General features: G+C 44.1%; 2 protein-coding genes across 2 annotated transcripts; one reads left to right on the top strand and one right to left on the bottom strand.

The window, feature by feature from the left end:
- Nucleotides 1-237: 237 nt before the first annotated feature.
- Nucleotides 238-9,719, top strand: LOC112060195 (uncharacterized). Its single transcript, XM_024109297.3, has 5 exons — nucleotides 238-566; nucleotides 5,205-5,425; nucleotides 6,119-6,227; nucleotides 6,707-6,793; nucleotides 7,459-9,719. Exons 1-5 carry the CDS (start codon nucleotides 333-335, stop codon nucleotides 8,695-8,697), a joined length of 1,890 nt encoding a protein of 629 aa, XP_023965065.2. The 5' UTR covers nucleotides 238-332; the 3' UTR covers nucleotides 8,698-9,719.
- A 1,443-nt stretch (nucleotides 9,720-11,162) lies between these two features.
- Nucleotides 11,163-12,250, bottom strand: TMEM81 (transmembrane protein 81). Its single transcript, XM_042849012.2, has one exon. It carries the CDS (start codon nucleotides 12,100-12,102, stop codon nucleotides 11,305-11,307), a length of 798 nt encoding a protein of 265 aa, XP_042704946.1. The 5' UTR covers nucleotides 12,103-12,250; the 3' UTR covers nucleotides 11,163-11,304.
- Between the last annotated feature and the right edge of the window lie 316 nt (nucleotides 12,251-12,566).

Genomic DNA, 12,566 nt, shown 5'->3' with positions numbered 1-12,566 from the left:
TTGTTTGATTGTTTTGATTCTATAATGTTTGCTGTGGACACAACACCGGACACTGCCCACTAGATCCCTAGAGATTGCTAATATCCAGGCTCAGCTTCTCAAAAGAGATTTGGTTAATCACTTCCTACACAACTGTTGCTTCACTTTGTGAATTCCAAATGGGCAAGAAAAGGGATCACACAACCCATCCCCCTGCCTCAGCAGGATGCAGAGAGAGAACAAAATAAATAAATAAACCCCATACTGAAAAAGCATTAAGGAGAAACAGTCCGTCTCCACAATAAGCCAACAGGCTTAGACAAACTAGCCCTGGGATTGGTCAAAGGGCAGTAATGAAAGGCCCCTCGCCCCATGGAAACATAAACAAGTGCAACCCTTTTAAATGTAAGACACAGAGAAAGAATGGGACCATTGCTCATTTGAGAGAACTCAAAAGTTTGGGGCAGAGACAGAGGGAGAGAACTGAACAAGGACTTGCAGAATCTTCAAAGCCAACAACAACAGCCCCAAGAAAAAGTGACGGCTCGAACATGATCTTTCTCTTCTCCTCTTGGGACCAAATTAAGGTACAGAGAAATTATCTTTTGCTTCCATGTAAGTAAATCCTTATGCCAAGAGGTGCAACAGATGGTCGAATCTGCTCTCTACACTGGTGATGCTTCACACCAACAACATAGAGGGACCCTTCCTCTTATTTCAGCCAAGTGCATTTCTATCACCGAGGCTGAAATAAGTGATCAGACATTGCAGTTTCCAAAAAACTCCTATTAAAACATTAGCACTTGATCTCATTATCTCTGTGGACACCCACATCACATGGGAGTGCTTATATTATTAACAGTGGTGAATGGCATTTTAAAAACATCACATGGGTCTTTAGATTTTTCCTCCAGGGCTTTTTTGTTTCTTGTTTTTTAACTTCTAATTTTTTCCTCCTTATTCGTATTTTTTCAAGAGAGCTCAGGGCCAGATTTTCAAGGGCCCAGCACCCACAACAGGGGCCAAATTTTCAAAAGAGCTCAGCACCCAATGTTTGAGAATCTGGCCATTTATTTTGGTGTCTACGTAGGAGCTGAGTGGCAGCTCTCTGTGGATGCAGTTGAGCTCTGCAGTAATGTCTGCCTGTGCTCATTGAAGCCACACGCAAAACTCCCACTGAAATCGATGGGAGTAAAATCAGACCCAGAGCAATCAAAGTAAAAGGTGGAAGTTGGGTTGTTTTTAGTGTCAGATGATTTGATTCCACAGACTGTGATCAAGTCAGAGGAGCAAAATTAAAAATTGACTGAAGTGGAAGACATGTATAGTCACTTTGTAATAATCGATTTATGTTATTTACATCTTTGGTATTTAATTTGCTGCATACTCACAGCATATCAACTGTACAATTGCCGCTATAATAACTAAGAGATGAATAATCGGTTGAATTCAGTATATTTAAACACAGTTCATATAAATATTACTGTTTAGAATAAATGCTGTAATACTAGATCCACTATGGATAATAGTATCTAAGACAAATGTGATAAGAGGAGCAGAATGATATTTCTTAGCACCTATCGTTCTTTACATACAAGCCTTCCGGACACATAAACGGTTATTACTAGAAGAGTATCAATAAATTCAGAAGTTAATTAATCCGCAGAAGTTGCCATACAAGTCAGGAAGTTATTTCAGATGGTTATTTCCTTTTCTAAGTATAAGGGGAAATTGCTGGCAAATGCTACAATTGTAATAGCTACCCCAGTGTACTCTTGCTATTTAAGAGGTTCTGATTTGCCTAACTCCAATTATCTGAGCATCCTCACCAGCCAACATTCTCTCCCCCTCTCTAAAACAAGTTCTAACGTACCAGACCAGGCCCTGCAAACCTCCCGACTGATTTCTCCACCTTTGCCATTTGGCACTGAGGGCAGCAGAGACTAAAATGATCCCCCCGCTCTTCCAAGAGTCCAGGCCCCTACTACTTGAGTGAAAAGAGAATCTTCAGTATCAGGAGAAGGCCTGACACACATAACTGGGCAGTTATGGTCCTTTCTCCTAATGGGCAGGGGTACACATATATGCACTTTAGCCAATTGATATTCTATGTATTCATGAGTACTTCAGGCACTCGAGAGCATATGTCACACTTTCCCCCATGGCTCCCTGGGAGCTAAGGGTTTGCACAATCAATCCTCAAGGCTGTCCATGATCTGTGGATTGAGTACCTAGTAGCATCCGCACAGTTGCTGCTCTCATAGTAGTCATGATTCTTTTGTAACGTGCTTTGAGATGTCTAAAGAGATGCAACACACAAGTGCAGTACTCTTCAGGCTGGATTGTTTCATTTATTCCAGCAGTGGAGGGGAGTGCGCAAGGTATTCAGTTGCTACAGAGAGGCAAAGTGCCATTATTCTCCCTTTCCCACCCTGACACCTCCTCAACCTGGGAACGAGATAATGGTCCACACAAGGCAGGAACAAGTGAAAGAACAAGAGCTCTTGTGGTAGGTACCAAGCACATAAAAACACCCAATCAATTGCTCTGTTAAGCAGATGAATTACTCTATTTTTGTGGTTCAGGAGAACCAAAATCAAGAGATAGTGTAAAACACCCTCTTTACCACCTAGAATACAAAAATCGGTATCTATAGAATATTGCATCATATACTGCTGCCCTCTACTGGATGAAATCATAACTGCTCATCTGTGTCATAAATCCTGTAAATGGTGAACAGAGATTCTCCTGAGGCTCAAGTGGTAGAAGCTTATGGTTTTTTGGAGAAGGAAGAGCCAATTCTATCCCCACTGCCTCCTGGAAGTTCTGAGCAGCTATGACGTGAGGGACAGAGGGATCCATAAAACCCTAGATGGCCACAGATTTGTCACGGTATTTTCTTCCCTTTGATGACCTTAGTTCAAATGAGTGAAGTACTGGAGTGACAAACAGAGAAGGATCAGCAGTGACCTCAGAAAACTCAGCACTCAGGGAACAGGGACCTTAACCAGCCACATCTCTGCTCTATAAGGAGCATATGGGGTTTATTTTCCTCTTTACCACCATCAAAATTCCAGAAGCTAAAGCAATCTGGTTATTCAATGTAGATAAACTTCAATAGCAAACAGTGATTTAAACAGCTGCCTCTGCCCCATTATTCTGTTATGCACATGGTAATGCCATTAGCAAATCTGACTTCCTTCCTGCATGCAATCGGGCTGATTTTAGAATGGGCAAAGATAATTGTTTCCTAATAATCAGGACCATTGGCAGGGACCGGACATTTGTGCTACAAAGGGCCTCCTGCCAAGAATCCACATAAGAGTTGAGTTTAGACAGCAGCAGCTCACCCAGCTCTGCCTGTGCATGTGTGTGAGAGACAGATGGCATCAGCAGGGGAAAGGGATTTAGATAACAATGGGAAAGAGGATTTTTTTTTAGTGCACTATAAGTTAGGTGCAGAAAACTTTTTTTCTCCTGCAGTGCAACCATGTAGAGCTGGGATGGCCTGCTTGTATGAATGGGCATGATAGGAAGAGAGGATTAACAAACGCAGGGATGAATAAAGATTAGACAGTGCCAGCATCCTCCAGAACTTCCTCCACTTTGGATCTGTTCAGGGAGGTCAGACTGCACCTCTACCTCAGTACAGACTTTGGGATCTTTCTCCCAGCAAGTCTGCTAGACTATGTTAGCCTACATATTTTAACTAGCATGTTTTAGATCTCTAGTGAGACAGGGCAAGTTGCAATTAACATACTGGCTGCTCAAGGTGAACAGTAGACTCATCCCATCTGAAAAATCAGAACCAGCATGCCCAAATCTGGGTACCCACAATTAGTGGACACTTTTGGAAAATATTGGCTTTCACATACCAAGGCCTCAGTTATTCCATCTCTAAAATGGGGAGAACACCTTTGTAAAGCAATTGAGGCATTCAGTTGCTACAGAGAGGCAAAGTGCCATTATTCTCCCTTTCCCACGCTGACACCTCCTCAACCTGGGAACGAGATAATGGTTTGGTCTGTCCCCTCAATGTAATCTCTATCAGCATTTCTAAAATCACCATCACCATAGCAGGTAAGCTCTGTATTTAGGTTACAAAGGGCAGGGAGACCTGTCCAGATGAGATAGCTTCCAACTTGAGCATGAGTTTGCCCCTGCTCTTTGGAGAATTCTTTGGCACAGACGGACAGCATGCCCCAAATACAACCAGCACTGGACTCACCCTGTTCCTTCTGTTGATGCACAGTGCATTGTGAAAAGCCAAGCTTATGCAATGGGATTGCTGGCAGCAACCATCTCCCCTCATGGCAGGAGCCTTTATAGAGGGAATCTGAGTTACAAAGCCCCTCTTGTTCCTTTCCATTAAAGATCTGCCTTCTTGTGTATTGCATATGAGAAAAAGGGTGGGTGAGAGACCTTTGTACGTCCTGGAATGTGCGTTACAGGAATCAGTGGCAAAGGCAACCATCACAGCAGTGCTTTGGATTGCACTTGTGAGTACAAGTGCAAGCAGACAAACAAGCAGCTCCTACGGAGTTTTTTAACGCTAAGGACACTGTTGAAAATGCTGCGCGTCAAAAACAGTGGCAAGAGCAGAACGGTGTGTTGGATGATAAGAATTCTGGGGGAAATGAGAAACAGGAATCTAAGGACTTGTGCATATGCAGAGTTGTGCTGGTTTAATTGGAGATGTCACGTTAAATCATTGCAAAAGGCTGTTGCTCTGTGGACATGTTTAACTCAGTTTGAAACAGGCCTACTGCAGTTTTGTTTAAGTCAATTAGGAACAGACTGAAGCGAAACCAAAAGCCTGTTTTGAAAAGAACCGTGTCCAAAGAGGGTTTTCACCAGTTTAACTAAATCAGTGCAAGACTGTGTGCAGACAGACCCTTATTCTTATTATGATATTTTCACAGTGATCCCAAAAGCATTTTACAGATACATAGGGATCACTTCATTTGCTACTTCTGCGGTAGAATAGAGCAGCTGTTAAAAGCCTTACATTCGATGATCTTCTTAAAATGGGATCGATTTCTGTGCCCCCTAGAAACCGATGCATTCTGAATAGTGACGCCATAGCAGAAATAGTAGCCTGAGACGGGGAACGGCCAGCGGCAGGGAGGACGGGTTGTTACTGACAAATTTGAAACCTGTTTCACTTACAGAATATTACTTGCCAAGGTAGAAGTTTAATATTTCATTTCATAAACCTCCACCAGGTCAACGGGAAGGACATCTCCAATGCCACCATGCAGGAGGCTCTAGAAATACTCCAGAGCACGGACGACCAAATCACGCTGGAGGTGCAGAGAGAGAAGTCCTCCCGCAAAGCGCCCCAAACAACCGATGCTGCAACCCAGACTGACTCCAGCTGGTGGGATAAGCAGTGCCCACACAGGGAGGATTTCACCCCATCGGGTTTTAATCTCTTCCTTGACAGGTAAGTGCATGGTTTTGCTTGGGGGTCTTCCATGAAGCAAAGATCGGATAATTATCCGTCTGTCACCTCTGGACCGGCACTGAACAGCTTTGCAATAGACACATGAATCTTACTGCTAGACTCCCTGTGCCTCAACAAGTTTATGAATTCTTTGGAAAGGCTGCTCATGCTTTGCTTGGCCATCCCACTGTACTAGCCTTGCCACAAGGTTTGCTGGGTTCACAACTGCACTATTCTGTGACTAAAGATCCAGCAGTGAGCACTAGAAAAGGGACAGCCCAGTACTGGTTATTTTACCGATAGCTGAAAGACCACGATTTCCCCATCTGAATCCTTTTAAGCTTAGTAAATGCTGTGTTGATTTACACAAAGCCCATTTTTACTAAAGTGCTACTGCCGGAGAGATGTGCGCGTCACCTGGGTATCAACAATGCAAGCTTCCCACGCAGACTGCTGACTCATTTTTGATTCCTGTCAACCTGAGCGGGTTTCTAATGGGCGACGTCCTGTCACTTGAGTACAGCTCAATCCCGCTTTTGCCCTGCCCGTTCAGTTTTGGCCAATCACACCATAAGAGCAAGCCACTACTGCTGCCTCAGCGTAGGACATTGAAAAGGGAAGCTTTCCGATTCCTGGGCCACACCCATCCTCCCAGGGGATCACTGTCCGTCTTTTATTCACCACTCCCCGCAGGTCCTGCTACAATTACTTGCTGCCCCAAGATCGGAATGGTGACAATGAACCCGGTTACCTGCCGACTGCCCCTCATGACGTGGAAAACGAAGAATGGTTGGACTATCAGGTAGCATTTCTCCCTCTTCATATTTGCCTTCGTACATAGAGAGACTTGAGGGCACAACAGGGTCCTGGAGCGCGACTAGACTAGGGCTCCTGGGCTCCTAGCTAATATAAATACTAAATAACTAAATCAAATCAAGTATCAGGGGGTAGCCGTGTTAGTCTGTATCTACAAAAACAACAAGGAGTCTGGTGGCACCTTAAAGACTAACAGATTTATTTGGGCATAAGCTTTCGTGAGTAAAAACCTCACTCACGAAAGCTTATGCCCAAATAAATCTGTTAGTCTTTAAGGTGCCACCAGACTCCTTGTTGTTTTTTTAAATCAAATCAGACTCCTCTCCTAGGCTGAGGAGGAAGGGAGCTGGAGAAGTCAGGCTCTGACAATCTTATTCAGCCACCTCAGCCTTATTCTGAGTCAGGGCTGCTAAACTAGACTTAACGTTCTCTGTACATGTAACATTTTGTCTCTCTCTCTTTCAGGAACTGGCCCTCGTTCATCAAAAGGAGCTGAGCTTCAGCAGCTGTTCTACTATCCCTAAAGATAACTACAGCATCTGCTTGAGCTTGGTAAGCACGCGCCCAAACCTATTTATAGAGCAAATTTGGGGACGGAAGAGGGTGACGGGTGACTCTCGAACTTCTGGAGGACTGTACTAAGCCCTGGATTCAGGCAGGGATGAAATTTGATCACATATTTGTCCAGTGTGCTGTAGTTTATGGTTTGGTCAACCTCTGCTCCATAGAGATCTGTGCCTGAAATAGAAAGGTGTTGTGGGTTAGGACTGAGAGGCACAGGCAGAGCTGTGTAGAGGGCTAGGATTTGAATGTGTGTGTGCACACTGCAATGTATTTCCTCAAGGGAAAAGAAATGTATCCAAAGCAAGTCTCAGTAAAAATGCCTCAGAGCAGCTCTCTCGAGTTTAACAATATTCTGCTCAGTGAGACGCAAGGAAGATAACATGGAAGCGAGTGAGGAGACAAATTCAAATATAATTGGCTACAAGACTCCATTAATCCTGTATTTCCCTAGTCACACAGTTATTATAATCTGCCTTTGATGCAATGCATTAGATGGGAAACGTTCCATCTCCCATGAAGTCGGCAATTCATCTGCAGTAGCTTACTGAGGGCTGTGTTTCCATTTCTTGATAGCTGGCTTAGGGACTTATGCATAGCTGTGTAGGAAAACTGCATTAGGAAAAACTAAAAACGATGTGTGTGTTCATTTTTAGACCGAAGAGGAAGAGGAGGAGGATGAAAAGGGAGGAGAGCAGACATTTCCGCTCCCCCGCGACTGGGACAGTGGAGTTGGCTGTACTGATGGAAGCGCCCAGCTGGATGAGAATTCAGGACCCGATCTGGATGCTGAACACCCCTATGTCCAGAAGAGGGAGGAGGCAGATCACCGTGCTGGCAGGACACTTGCAAGTAGTGAGCTAGCTACTGAGGAGTTCTTAACCTACGATGAGTTAAGTGATTCCAGTTTCTATGGGGTAAGCCCAGGAGAGTACAGGAGATTTCAAGAAATCTTGGAAAGAAAATGCCACCAATATCAGCTGGTTAAGAGTCTTACTACAGACCAAGGAACGTCACATGCTTCAGGAGCCCAGGAGGAAGGGTCTGAGCAATCCACACTGCAAGACCAATGGCTTGCTAAGTATCCTTTGGGCCAGTCTCGCGCAGAGTGCCCTCCGCTGGTTGGAGACAGCGCCACGAGCAAAGAAAAAGGGACAAACCACAAAGCTGGACTTCATCCTCAGAATGCAGTGAATGGAGTCCGAGAACAAGCAAATGTGGATAAATCAACAGAAGGGCAGAAGGAACCAGAACCAGTTTCTCTTACACCTGCGAACATTGCTACTGGGCCAAAAGCACTTGTGATTCCGTATCATGCACGCCGTTACGTGAGCTATATGAACCTAGTGCAGGAAGACGCCTCTGCAGAGTGCTTAAGCAACCAGCCTAGTCCATCAATGCTCTCACATCAATGCAGCAAAGGCATCCAGGGCAAACTAGATGAGGGGAACAGGTGGAGCCTAACCTGCAAAAGGAGCAGACAACTGTTGAATAAACAGCACAAGAGTCAACTGTTAAAGGACAGGGCATTAAGGATTATGGAGGAACGCAGTGGAATGACAACAGATGATGATGCCTTGAGCGAGCTGAAGGCTGGGAAGTACTGGAACAAGGCTGAGAGGAGGCAACACTTGCTCTTGTCTAAGCAGCAGAAACAAAGGAAGGAGTTCATGGTGCAAAGCCGGATGGAGCAGCTGAAGGAAGATGACAGAACAGGGACTGAGGGCAGAAGAGATCTTAGTATTATTGAGCTGAGTCAGAAGAAGCTGATGAAGAAGAGAAGCAGGAGAGTCTTGGACAACTGGATCACCATCCAGGAACTTCTATCTCATGGGACCAAATCTCTAGATGGCAGGACAACGTATAGCCCTTTGTTGTCAGTCACGACAGTGTAGAGCTCCAATGTCTTTTTCCAGAGTGGATATCCGACAGTGCTCAGCAAAATGTGGATCACAGGTTTGTGACCAGCTCCACATGCCTCTGACGCCCTGCAGTAAGCCAACAAAGTACACTGTATTCTCAGTAACACTGGCATGCATGCACAGCCCTGGACTATTAGAAAACAGATACAGAAGAGGCGTCTAGTCTCCCTCTCCCTTCTGCCAGTGCAGGACTTTTCTCCCTACAATGTGTTATCTACTGATTTTTCAGTTAAGTGACGGGGATTTGGAGACTTCCCCCAGGAGATTAAACCACAATATGGACATCACAGACAAGAAAGTTTTCCTGGTACTCAGCCTAAGTCTTCCTTGCCTTCATTTGCATCTCATATCTACCCCCAGTGGTGACCCTGAATTCCTCCTCCTCTCTATTTACATTCATTTATATAGCCAAATGGTAGCAACTCACAGGTCTTACTTTCATCACTACCCTGGAGGACTATGGATAAATCCTTGACCTACCATAGTCCCACAAGGCCAGTTTTCAGGGCTAGCACAAGAGAGGAAATGCTGCAAGTACATTAAAGAAACCTCACACCTATTATTCCCCAAGCATGGTAATACAGTTTTTAATTTTCCAGAGCTTGGGTTCTAGCCCTATTTTTCTGAGAAGGCCTTTAAACTGAAGCAGCATTGTTGCAAATACATCTGTGGAGTAAGTAGGAATTTGCTCCAGCAATTGAAACAAAGTAGTAACGGCCAGTCATTTATTATAACCGTATAATCAAAGAATTGACTTTTCAAAAGAGGTTGCAGCATGCACACTCTCAATGACTACCAATTAAGATACACAAGTCAATGGAGCTGTGCCAATTCCAACTAGCTGAAGACCTGGCCCTGTGTAATTAAACAATATATTTCATACTGGCTTTTGTAGAAGATGCTCTGCAGAGAACTTGTTTACTTTTGTATTCATCCCCCTCTGCCATAAAATATCACATTTTTATAAAGAAGTAACTGTGGGGATTTGCATAATACATTTCAAAATGTTAAAGCTTGTCATAATTTTTCCCTGAATTAGATGTACTGTAGGTTTTTCTGCTTTCCTAATTTGTTTCGCAGAGAGAGTGAAAGACCCAGTAAACCCTATTGTTATAGTAAACCAGAGACAGAGACTAGAGTGAGAAAAGACCTCTGTGGATCTTACTACCAGTGGAGCACTGTTCCCTAGTGTTGATTGCTACGTGATTTATTCTCTCAACACAAGGGAAAGTGACTTCAGCAGACTCATAAGAGCACTGAATCCTTTCAAAAAAAAATCCTTAAGAATAAACTAGTTTCTGAATGGCGGAAGAAGGGCTCATCCATACTCTAAAGTGGTTGGATCCCAGTACCTGTGCCAACTTAGATGAAAATTGTGGTTGTGCCAGCTAACGCTTTCAGCCTTCCCATTCTAGCCTGCAAAGGAAGCTTGAGTGGCTCCAAACTGTTGCCTGACTGGGGTTTAGAGCTGCCCAAGGTCCAGTGGGGAAGAGAGTGCATACACACCCATAGAGAAGGCAGTGGAGACCCAGCACTGAAGTTCATCATTGAAGCAGTGCGATAAGGTAGACAATGCATAAAAATGATTGAACTGAAGGTCTAGAAGACATGACCTAAGAGGGAAGATTGAAAAAATAGGATTTGTTTAGTCTGGAGAGAGAAAACTGATGGGGGACATAACAGTTTTCAACTACATGAAAGGTTGTTACAAAGAGGAGGGAGAAAAATTGTTCTCATTAACCTCTGAGGCTAGGACAAGAAGCAGTGGACCTAACCTGCAGCAAGGGCGGTTTAGGTTGGACATTAGGAAAATCAGAATAGTTAAGCACTGGAATAAATTGCCTAGGGAGGTTGTGGAATCTCCATCATTGGAGATTTTTAAGAGCAGGTTAGACAAACAGCTGTCAGGGGTGGTCTAGATAATACTTAGTCCTGCCTTGAGTGTAGGGGACTGTACTATGTACTATAAGACCTCTCGAGGTCCCTTCCAGTCCTACAATTGTATGATTGTCTCACTACGTGTTTGCACAGCATCTAGCACAACGGAGCTCCAATCTCAGGGAGGACGTATATGCACTACTGCAGTACAATTAAGATAGGGAGAGGGAACCCAGCAAACTAGTTGCAAAAGCCAGTAGTGGAATGAATACTAGTTAGGGAAACACTGTTCTGAACTAGTCAGAAGGCAGCCGGACGGCAACTGGTGAGCAACGAGCAGTCTACTCTATCTGCAATCATCTGTACCCTCCTCAAGTTCAAGTCTTAGGGGGCTCGGTTGGACACCCAAAATTAATGGACCCTTTTGAAAATGTAGATTCTACGTAACTTGCCCAAGTTTGCACAAAGGCTTACATTAAGATTCAGGAGTTCCTGGCTCCTAAGTCCTGTGGTGACTTACCACAGACTTATGAAACTAAAAGCAAGCACATCATGAGAGATTATTTTATTGCTTTAATAGTTAAATCTCAGTTTATCAGAATCACACACCTACATCAGTTTGAAATACTGCCACTAAGACAGCATAAGTATTGCAGTAAGCGGATTATCCCTCTGTCGGAAGAGACCACATTAAAAAGCAGTTCACTCCTCTGTGGCTCTATTTTTCCTGCGAGCCTCCAGCAAAAAGTAGAGAACTGTGCCCACCAACACACCTCCTGCTACCCCACTTCCAATTCCTATCAGGAACACCAACAAGGCCCTTCTTTGCCAAGATTGCTGATGCCATTGTACTACAACGCTGGTACCATTCTGTTGGTTTCCTTCCTTTTCATTTGCTGCTAGTTTCTGTTCCAGAGTCAAGGATTTTTGAAAGTTCAGATCCACTAAGTCATTAGGGATCACTCGAAGCCCAAAGTAGATTCTCTTGACAAGCTTGAATGTCTTCATCAGCTGCACATCACACCTGTAAGTCCCTGCATCAGATTCTTTGGCAGGGGAAAGTTTGATGACATAGCTTGGGGTCTTGAAAGGTTTGAAAAGCAGATCATCTGTGGTGATTATGCCTCTGGCAAGCCTCCAGGTGTAGATAAAGGCCTGGCTGCCAACACCAATCATCTCAGAGGTCAGGCAGCTGAGCTTAAATGGTTTGCCAATGGGGACAGTGAAATGGAGTAACCCACAGATCCAGTTGGTCAGGCAGTCTGACCTGCGGAAGTTACAATGACTCCTTTTCCCATGCGGATCAATCTGACATATCTCCTCCACCTTGAAGCCCAGGCCACAGGTGACACTGCAGGATGTGGTGCTGACCAAGACCTTAGCAACTGCTGACTTCAGCTGCTCTGGGATGGTAACTGTCTCAAGGGAAGCTGCCAACAAAGGCAGATAGAAACCAAAAGCTAATGTCCCACAGATAAAGCAGTTTTCCAAGGTCTTCATCTCTGCATAGTCAATTTTATAAGCCACTTCTAAGCCACTGGCAGTTAGTAGTCCAACAAGTGCAAGTCATTCTTCATAAGTGTTCATCCTACGTATTACTGAAATTCCAGCAGCAGCACCTTCATGAACTAATTCCCCACATACATGAAATCCTCCAAGAACAAGGACTTGAAGTGAAACGCTGCTAAAGAAAATGCAACTTATTAATAGGTTAGTCCTTGTTCATCACGTGGGTTCCTATTTCTATAACAGACGTTTCACATCTCATTTTAAACTACTCAACTCCAACAACAGGAAACCCCCTTTGATACAAAATATTTTAATTTAAACTCTCAGGGAACAGGAAGGAGAACTCAAAAAATGATTTTAAAACAACTTCTGGAGCAAAGAGAAGTTATTCCAGTTGAATTTCTCCAACCCCAAACTACAAAACACAATCCATAATAAAATCTTGAAACCCCAAT

This window comes from Chrysemys picta, chromosome 4, assembly GCF_011386835.1.
Source record: "Chrysemys picta bellii isolate R12L10 chromosome 4, ASM1138683v2, whole genome shotgun sequence".
Lineage (NCBI taxonomy): Eukaryota > Metazoa > Chordata > Testudines > Emydidae > Chrysemys > Chrysemys picta.
Note: the sequence above shows the minus strand (reverse complement) of the source record. Positions and strands in the feature narration are given on the sequence as shown.

Bases quoted from the DNA above. Each gene is read 5' to 3' on its own strand.
- LOC112060195 (XM_024109297.3), top strand. From the start codon at position 333: ATGAAAGGCCCCTCGCCCCATGGAAACATAAACAAGTGCAACCCTTTT. The intron at 5,426-6,118 runs GTAAGTGCATGG...CACTCCCCGCAG, and splicing joins TTTAATCTCTTCCTTGACAG to GTCCTGCTACAATTACTTGC. The intron at 6,228-6,706 runs GTAGCATTTCTC...TCTCTCTTTCAG, and splicing joins AAGAATGGTTGGACTATCAG to GAACTGGCCCTCGTTCATCA.
- TMEM81 (XM_042849012.2), bottom strand. From the start codon at position 12,102: ATGAAGACCTTGGAAAACTGCTTTATCTGTGGGACATTAGCTTTTGGT.